Here is a 10,391-nt window from a genome sequence, read left to right on the forward strand (position 1 = left end):
AATTTAATCATATTAAATTTCTGATTATTAAATTCAACTCTTTGAATTTAATTATTAAACTCAACTCCTTGAATTTAATAATTATATTCGGGTAGATAACAATCAGTATTTGTGTGACTCTCAATGGTTCAGGGATACAGCTAGTTGTGGGTTCACAACTTCTTTGTGATTCAGAACAACATTTGTTCTTATTCGAGCTTACCCTAATTAGCTCAATTCTTTTCATCAACCCTTTGATCAAGAATGTCAGAACTCAATTCTGATTGCACCCATCGGATCATGGTAAGAGCGTCTAGTAGCATCGCCCCATGATCCCCTAGGTATCACTGATAGTTTCTGCAAGAACCTTATGCTATGGTTAATGTACAGTACGGTCCCTTCAACCAAGTATATCCCGATCGAATCATCAACAATTGATATATCGAGAGTTGCTAATTAATTCGATAACAATGTGATGTATCTTTGATTAATAATAATGGCATCTGATGTGCAACTAGAGAACCACCTTCCCTAAAGCACATTTCATGCTCTGGCCAGAGACTTCTTGCACTATTAATTCATCAGATCACATAGGATATCTTCACCCGTAGGTGAGCGGTGAATTCCCGACTACAATATATTGGCTCCTACGTATTTCGAAACTACACCCAACCTCGCCACCTTATGACCCTCAGTGGAATCGGTAAACGAGTCAAAGTGCAGGCTAGTACGCAGAGCCTCCATGTTGTCCCGGGTCAAAGGACTAATGGTGTACAACCATAACCACGGACTATTCCACTCGATAAATGAAAACCACTTGGAAAGTACGAGGGAGGGTTGTTCAGTCTATCATCATATGATCACCCATCTGTATGAAGAACCTCTCTATGCTCTTGTCAATGAAACATGACGTTTTCATCACAGATGCTAGTCTTAAGCTCGAGCGACCTTTATCATTAATTTAGGCGGCTGAATCGACTAGGAATCAATTTAGAATATACTGTACACTTCCTAATGAGTTTCATGATCTTACGTTGAAAGGCAGACCTCATGGTACTTATTGTATATTCAAGGACTTTATCTATGCAGCTTGCATGGGTATACAGATAAAGTAAATGCCATAATATGATCATAAAATATTATTAAAATAAAGATTGTTTTACATTAGAGTCAATAAAACCCTAGCCACAAGTTGGCTTGCCGGGCACCTACTCTAACAATCTCCCACTTGCCCTATAGCCAACTACCCATAGATTTCAGACCCATTGCTTCACAATGCTTTTCAAACAATGGTCCTGGCAGGGGCTTTGTGAGTGGATCAGCAACATTATCTGCAGAGGCGACTTTTTCTACTATTATATCTCCTCTTCCCACTATCTCTCGGATGATGTGGAACTTCCTCAATATATGTTTGGATCGCTGATGAGACCTCGGCTCCTTTGCTTGCGCAATGGCACCAGTGTTGTCACAGTACACCGGGACTGGATCAACTCCTTGAGGTATAACGCCCAACTCTTGGACGAAATTCCTCATCCAAACTGCCTCTTTTGCTGCAGCTGCTGCAGCTATGTATTCTGCCTCAGTGGTCGAATCCGCTGTGGTGTCTTGCTTGGAACTCTTCCAAGAGACAGCACCACCATTGAGCTTGAATACAAATCCAGAGGTTGATTTCGAATCATCCACATCTGATTGGAAACTAGAATCAGTATATCCTTCTAATTTTAATTCTCCATTCCCATAAACCATGAACAAATTCTTAGTTCTTCTCAAGTACTTAAAAATATCTTTCACGGCTTTCCAATGTAATGGACCGGGATTCGACTGATATCTACTTGCAACACTGAGTGCAAAAGCAATATCAGGTTGAGTAGATATCATACTATACATGATACTGCCAATAGCGGATGCATATGGAATGCGGGTCATAGTTTCTATCTCATCATCAGTCTTAGGGCACATAGACATGGATAGACTAGTACCATGACACATTGGGAGATATCCTCTCTTGGACTCCTCCATAGAGAATCTCCTTAGTATGGTATCAATATAAGTAGATTGGGTAAGCCCTAACATCTTATTTGATCTATCCCTATAGATCTGTATTCCTAATACATATGATGCTTCACCCATATCATTCATGAAGAATTTACTAGCTAACCATACTTTAGTTGACTGCAACATCCCTACATCATTTCCAATGATTAGTATGTCATCAATATAAAGTACTAGGAATGTCACTGCACTCCCACTAACCTTCTTGTATACATAAGGCTCCTCAGCATTCTTAACAAAATCAAACTCTTTGATAGTGTTGTCAAATCTGAGGTTCCAACTCCTCGATGCCTGTTTGAGTCCATAAATAGATCTCTGAAGTTTGCATACTTTATGCTCACTTCCTACTGATGTGAATCCTTCAGGTTGAGACATGTAAATCTCTTCTTTAATATCACCATTAAGGAACGCTGTTTTCACATCCATCTGCCATATTTCATAGTCATACCATGTTGCTATAGCTAGCAATATCCTAATGGACTTGAACATTGCGACTGGAGAAAAAGTTTCCTCATAGTCAATTCCTTGTCTTTGAGTATATCCTTTTGCTACCAGTCTAGCTTTGAAGGTCATTACCTTCTCACCCGCCCCAAGCTTCATTTTATAAATCCATTTGCTTCCTACGGGAACAATTCCCTCAGGTGGATCTACTAAGGACCATACTTGGTTTGAATACATGGAGTCCATCTCGGACTGCATGGCTTCAAGCCATTTAGATGAATCGGCATCTGATAAAGCTTCTTTGAAGTTCCTTGCATCACATCCAGGAATGGGCTCATCTTGGCCTTCTTCAAGAAGTAGGCTCATCTTATTAGGTGGCCTTGAGACCCTTTCAGATCTCCTTGGAGCTTGTGTCTCTTCAACTGGCTGTTGGGGTGTGGGTTCTACATTGTCAGGGGTTGCATCTTGAATTTCTTCAAGTTCTATCATCCCGCCTTTTCTATCCAATAGAAACTCCTTCTCTAAGAAGGTGGCATTCCTTGAAACAAACACTTTTGTTTCTTTGGTATCAAAGAAATAATATCCAGCAGAATTTCTTGGATATCCCACAAAGTAGCACAAATTGGCTCTACTATCCAATTTGTTTCCCACTGTCTGCTTCACATAAGCAGGACATCCCCATATTCTTAAGAAAGAATATTTGGGAGGTTTTCCCATCCATATCTCATATGGAGTTTTATCCACTGCTTTTGTATGAACATTGTTCAACAATATTGCCGTTGTTTCAAGCGCCAATCCCCAAAATGATGGCGGTAATTCAGTGAATCTCATCATAGATCGAACCATGTCCATCAATGTTCGATTACGACGTTCTGAAACACCATTCATCTGTGGTGTGGCAGGTGGAGTCCACTGTGAGAGAATCTCATTCTCTTTAAGATAGTCTTGAAACTCAGTACTTAAGTACTCTCCTCCTCGATCAGATCGAAGTGTTTTAATACTCTTTCCTAATTGTTTCTCTACTTCATTTCTGAATTCTTTGAACTTTTCAAATGCTTCAGACATGTATTTCATCAAATACACATACACATACCTCGAGAAGTCATCAGTAAAGGTGATGAAGTATGATTGCCCATATCTTGTGCTAACACTTAGCGGACCACACACATCTGTATGGATTAACTCCAATAGATTGTGTGCACGCTCTACTTTCCCTAGGAAAGGGGCTTTGGTCATCTTTCCTTTCAGACAGGACTCACATGCCTCAAGAGAGTTTATGTTTGACTGATCAAACATACCCTCTCCTATTAACTTGTGCATCTTTCTTTGGGAAATATGTCCTAGTCTAGCATGCCACAAGTATGCTTGATTAAGACTATCTTTCTTTCTTTTGTTTGTTGTTGAAATCATGTTTACATGGACATTGTCAATGGGAATATCTTTTATTTTTAAGTTATAGAGATCGTTTTGTAATTCTCTTTTTCCAATCAAACATTCATTCTTATAAATTTTCCAAACACGTTTAGCAAATAAACAAGAAAATCCATCTTTATCAAGCATAGAAATGGATACAATTTTTTTAACCAAATCTGGAACATATAAAACATCTCTTAATAACAACTTAAAATTATTGTCTAACATCAAGTAAATATCTCCTATTGCACTTGCAGCAACTCTTGCTCCATTGCCCATTCTTAGGAAGGTCTCACCATCCCTAAGCCTCTTACTTCTTGTCATCAACTGCAAATCATTGCATAGATGAGAACTACATCCTGTATCTAATACCCAAGAAGTTGAGTTAATTGAGATATTTTCTTCAATGTAAAACATACCCTTGCCAGAACCTTTCTGGGCTAGATATTCCTTGCAATTGCGTTTCCAATGTCCAGGCTTATTGCAGTGGAAGCAAACATCTTCTTTAGTTTTAGGCTTTGCAAGCCCTTTAGAAGTGTTTGTATCTTGCTTCTTCTTGGGTTTGAATTTGTTGGAAGGAGCAGAACGTTTCTTTCCCTTCCATTTTGGTCCTTTCTTCGTCCCAGATGAGGATCCAACTAGGAAAACAGGTTTTTCCTTTTTATGGTGGCTTCATATGTAGTAAGCATATTGACTAGCTCTTCAAGGCTAGCCACCAGCTTGTTCATATTAAAATTCACCACAAACCCATCAAACGATGCTGGCAGTGACAGTAATAGGATGTCTGTAGATAACTCATTTGGCAAAACTATTTCTAGTCCTACCAATTTTTCGATGAGCCCAATCATCCTTATACCATGCTCGTGGACCGAGGCCCCATCTCGCAAGCGTGTAGTCATGAGCTCCTTTAAACCCGCATGCCTCAAGGGACGAGTCTGTGCACCATACAACTCTTGTAGGTGCGTGTAAATGTCGGTGGCATTTACAGCATCCTGAAACCGCCTCTGTAATTCATTTGACATAGAAGCTAGCATATAGCTCTTTGCTTTCAAGTCATGGTCCCACCATTTCTCTAGCTTTGCCAATTCATCAGCAGGTGCATTGGCTGCTGCCTCTTTTGGAGGAGCTTTATTGAGCACATATGCTATTTTTTCAGAATTTAAAACAATTTTTAAATTCCTTAGCCAGTCTTGATAATTTGGTCCGGTTAACTTGTTTTGATCAAGAATCGCAGATAATGGATTTCGTGTCGCCATCGTAAACATACTGAAATTTGAAACAGATAAAGTTATTGACTATTTTAAATATTTTATAAGACGTAAAATATGGACTTTTATTTTTACGAATTTTTCTCCCACTATTTTGACATTTTCACCACCCTCTGAGGTAAAATGGGAAATCTAATTTACTTAGTGAGTACGTAAGGTCCAATTGCTAAATCATGATCCCAATTATCTTGGCAAATCACAATTTTCAAAAGGTAGAGCCCAATTGCAACTCCTTGAAACCATCACGTAATTTTGCCTCACGTTTGATGAGAGCGGATTATAGATGCTCTTTCTCTTTACGTGTCAATCCAGACCCATCAATATTGAACCTTAGTGGACGGTCGCCATTAGATCCCCATTATCTAGGCCAATGTCATGGGAGTTCCACGTAGTTCACATCAACTATGTCAGTGGAAGTCACAGCTTTCCGGCGTCCAAACCTCCCCATTATCTAGGCAAAGGTCTGACCGCGGGTAGCGATCAACATGCAACCACCGTTGATGGAAGGCACGGAAATATTAAACTTTCTTTTAATTTTTCCTTTTAATGAGCTTGATATAAATTTTGAATCTTATTCAAAATGAGGGCTTTTAATTTAAAAATCTCATGTCGTTTTTTTTTGTTTGTTTGTCGGATTAATGCAACTATGTTTTATCCATGCAACGTCATACGTATAAATAAAACATACAAACAACATTCATCATACATCACATGCATAATAAATAAATGTAGATGATTACGGCCTTTTCCTATGTGATCCACGTGAGTCACATCGTGGATCATTGGTTTGTCTAGGGTAATGCAGGTATGCAATGCAATCCTATTACATTGCAGCTTCCATTTTACAAGTCTTCATTCCTCTGCTCCTTCTTCTATTTTATACCTCCCACTTATTCTAATGAATTACATTTAAATATTAAATCATGAAAACAGTAGAATAGGGATACAAACCGGGGTGGGTAACATCAGAAAAAGAGAGAGTGAGCTCGCAGGCTCAATTAAATATTACAACTTTGATATTTAATGAATACCTAAACATTCACCTAAACACATTTGTCGGGGCCCGTAATCATCCACCATGCAAATATCACCATATATGCAATAATATTAATTAATTACATCACATGTAATTAATAATATTAATTAATTACATCGCATACAATTAATTTAATCTATCGTTTCCATCAATCGTATTTCAGTTCAAAATTGAATCAATAAATTAAATAAAACAATTTTATTTAATTTCTAATTGATTAATTTTCAACTTTATGGCAAAATCATATTTTACCTTTAATCATAATATTAATTGAAGATAAGATTAATAAATTAAATAAAACAATTTTATTTAATTTCTAATTAATCAAACTCTCAATTAATTGTAAAATCCTTATTTTACACTTAATAAATTAAAAATCATATTTTTTAATAAATTAAGTTATACGATTAAATAATTGAAAAATATAATCTCCAAAAAAATCGATACTAGTGCCTACTATTTTGATTTTATTATTATTATTATTTTAAATCCAATATTTTAAGATATGACCAAATAAAAAATTTTCCCAGCACTGTTCATCTTCTTTCTTGAAAATACAATTACCATGCATGGAATCTGCTTCGGTCATTAAACTCTGAACATTGTTCGGTTTTTATGCAATAGCAACTGGGACAATCCCAGTGCCTTACCGACCGCTCGTAGCAAAAAGATTGGGACGATTCCAGTGTCTATCACCAACACATCTTCTCACCTGCTTCGCTTAGCATCTTTATGCTCGCGCGAAGACTTTTCAAGCACACGAAGCTTGTGCACAGGCGGGTTCTCCGCCGTGTGCATGTGGAGGCAGAAGTCCAACTTCCACCTCACGTTGCCGCCATTCATGCACTTATGATGCTCGATATTTTGAGCCAATTTTTCAGATCCGGCCATTATCCTTTCCGATTCGGTTAATCGATTAATTTTGGAAACGATCTATAAATTAATTATCGCACAAAAATATGAATCAAACCGCAAACTGGCTCTGATACCACTGTTGGGTTGTCCCGGAAACCAAATCTAAAACGCAGCGGAAATTAAAATATTTTCAGATCTAAAATCTTCCGAGGACGATCGATTGCCATTGATTCATATTTTAGTGATACGTGTAAATTAAATTAAATACACAAATAGAGATTACCACACGACCTAGATCGTGGTGACGAAAATCTTGTCCAAATAAGACCGCACGGTTTGACTTTGCCGCTACCACGAACCGCCAAAATCCGGTACACCAACTATATGAATCTACCTCAAAATAGTTGGCACTAGTCAACTATCTGATTTTCTCCGAACAAATTAAGAAGCACGAAATATGAATAAAAGTTTTTAGTGAAAAATAGCCGAGAACCAAGAGATAAAAGATAACTCTTTTAGAGAACCATTCTCTGCTATTATTTATTCTCGGTTACTCCAATTTTTTCACAAACATTATTATTACAAGTGACCCTATCAATCCAATGCATTCACGTTCTTGTGCATTTCCTTATAAATGCATGTCTCCTTTTATTTTATTTTTTTTAATTAAAAATATATATAATATATTTACACACACACACATATATATATATACATACATATATATATATATATATATATATATATATATATATATATATATTAACATGTATGTGTCGACATATGTGTCTATATATATATATATATAATATTATTTTGAATATTTGAATATAAATTTGATATCATATATCACATCAAATATTCAACAAATGCAATATTTAAAAATAATAATAATTTTTATTCAATTTTTCGTGCTATCTTATAATCACTATTATAAGACTTGAAATTTAATCATATTAAATTTCTGATTATTAAATTCAACTCTTTGAATTTAATTATTAAACTCAACTCCTTGAATTTAATCATTATATTCGGGTAGATAACAATCAGTATTTGTGTGACCCTCAATGGTTCAGGGATACAGCTAGTTGTGGGTTCACAACTTCTTTGTGATTCAGAACAACATTTGTTCTTATTCGAGCTTACCCTAATTAGCTCCATTCTTTACATCAACCCTTTGATCAAGAATGTCAGAACTCAATTCTGATTGCACCCATCGGATCATGGTAAGAGCGTCTAGTAGCATAGGTATCACTGATAGTTCCTGCAAGAACCTTATGCTATGGTTAATGTACAGTACAGTCCCTTCAACCAAGTATATCCCGATCGAATCTGCAACCATTGATATATCGAGAGTTGCTAATTAATTCGATAACAATGTGATGTATCTTTGATTAATAATAATGGCATCTGATGTGCAACTAGAGAACCACCTTCCCTAAAGCACATTTCATGCTCTGGCCAGAGACTTTTTGCACTATTAATTTATCAGATCACATAGGATATCTTCACCCGTAGGTGAGCGGTGAATTCCCGACTACAATATATTGGCTCCTACGTATTTCGAAACTACACCCAACCTCGCCACCTTATGACCCTCAGTGGAACCGGTAAACGAGTCAAAGTGCAGGCTAGTACGCAGAGCCTCCATGTTGTCCCGGGTCAAAGGACTAATGGTGTACAACCATAACCACAGACTATTCCACTCGATAAATGAAAACCACTTGGAAATTACGAGGGAGGGTTGTTCAGTCCATCATCATATGATCACCCATCTGTATGAATGGACCTCTCCATGCTCTTGTCAATGAAACATGACGTTTTCATCACAGATGCTAGTATTAAGCTCGAGCGACCTTTATCCTTAATTTAGGCGGCTAAATCGACTAGGAACCAATTTAGAATATACAGTACACTTCCTAATGAGTTTCATGATCTTACGTTGAAAGGCAGACCTCATGGTACTTATTGTATATTCAAGGACTTTATCTATGCAGCTTGCATGGGTATACAGATAAAGTAAATTCCATAATATGATCATAAAATATTATTAAAATAAAGAATGTTTTAGATTAGAGTCAATAAAACCCTAGCCACAAGTTGGCTTGCCGGGCACCTACTCTAACAGGTTAAGGGTTGGGAGGAGTCCTAGACTAGGTGGGAGTCCTAATGGTCAAGGGAACTCACGTACACACACATGCAGGAAATTGGGTTGAGGGGCAGCAGGTTTTTGAGCGGGCGAGGGCCGGGTTTATGGGCTGGGCTTGCACAGTAGGGTCCCTAGGTGAGTTGGCTAGGTTTTGGTTCAAGGTGGCTCGGGCGTGGCTCGGGTAAATTAGGAGATGGCTCGGTGTGTTCGGTTAAAGGTCAAAAATGAGATTTTTAGAACTAAAAATAGATCCAAGGGTCCACGGGGTGGCTCATGACTTGGAAGGGTAGAATAAATCATAAAAATGCTATGTTTAAAATTTGGGATCAAAATAACGAGTTTTGGATTTATTCGGGATTTAATCGTCGCACGAAACGCTAATTAACGAGTTAATTGAAAAGCATAGTTTTAAGCCTTATAAAATTATGAAAAATTAGGTTTAAGCTTAAATAATAATTATAAGTCTAAGTTTTTAATTTGGGAATTTTATATGAAAGTTTGGTTTAATTTGGGATTAAAACGCTATATTTAAAGATAAATTTAAAAGTCATCGAATTAAGCTAAATAAAATTATGAGAAAATTCTTGTAGGCTTAAATAATTATTTGGGACATGTTAGAGTCATGAAATCAAGAAAAGAATCGAAAACGTAAAATGTCGAGTCTAGGGGTAAAACGTGCATTTTACACTGGGAAATTAGTAAAGGCAATGGCAGTGCCCTATTTGCTGTTTTAAATGCTAATATGATTATTTTAATGTTTATGAATGTTTACAAGTTAAAATGATTATTTTATGGTTTTGAATGTTAAAACGATGATTTTAACTGTCAATGGATTTTTATGACGAAACGATAACGTTAAAAGACATGCTGCATGCTTGGTTTAAAATGAAAAAAATGTTATATGCACGTTTTTTTTTAGTAATGATAATACGTTGAAGGATGTGAAGGGATTGTGACTAACACGATGATATGTTGGAGATATCGTGAGGGTTATGGTCCCAGTGGGAGCCCGACGATCATATTTCCTTGGATACGGATATGTATATGTATATGATGATATGATATTACGCAAGGCCAGGGCCCAGTTGACCGGTGAGAGTGTTGCTGGTGTCCCCCGCCGCCCAGTACTGTGGTTACATGTAGATGGATCCATCGCCTAACACGTATATGAAAGTCACAATCAACGATCCGAATTCAA

The 10,391-nt window shown here is 37.0% G+C and overlaps 1 protein-coding gene and 1 long non-coding RNA gene across 2 annotated transcripts; both read right to left on the minus strand.

Moving 5' to 3' along the window:
- Window positions 1-4,621: 4,621 nt before the first annotated feature.
- LOC140830110 (uncharacterized) lies at window positions 4,622-5,141 on the minus strand. Its single transcript, XM_073193394.1, has 2 exons — window positions 4,710-5,141; window positions 4,622-4,645 (listed from the first exon to the last, which is right to left on the minus strand). Exons 1-2 carry the CDS (start codon window positions 5,139-5,141, stop codon window positions 4,622-4,624), a joined length of 456 nt encoding a protein of 151 aa, XP_073049495.1.
- Window positions 5,142-5,849: 708 nt separating this feature from the next.
- On the minus strand, window positions 5,850-7,543 carry LOC140829793 (uncharacterized). Its single transcript, XR_012117531.1, has 2 exons — window positions 7,328-7,543; window positions 5,850-6,048 (listed from the first exon to the last, which is right to left on the minus strand). It is a non-coding gene; the product is annotated as an uncharacterized lncRNA (long non-coding RNA).
- Between the last annotated feature and the right edge of the window lie 2,848 nt (window positions 7,544-10,391).

This window comes from Primulina eburnea, chromosome 4, assembly GCF_022965805.1.
Source record: "Primulina eburnea isolate SZY01 chromosome 4, ASM2296580v1, whole genome shotgun sequence".
Taxonomy (NCBI): Eukaryota; Viridiplantae; Streptophyta; class Magnoliopsida; order Lamiales; family Gesneriaceae; genus Primulina; species Primulina eburnea.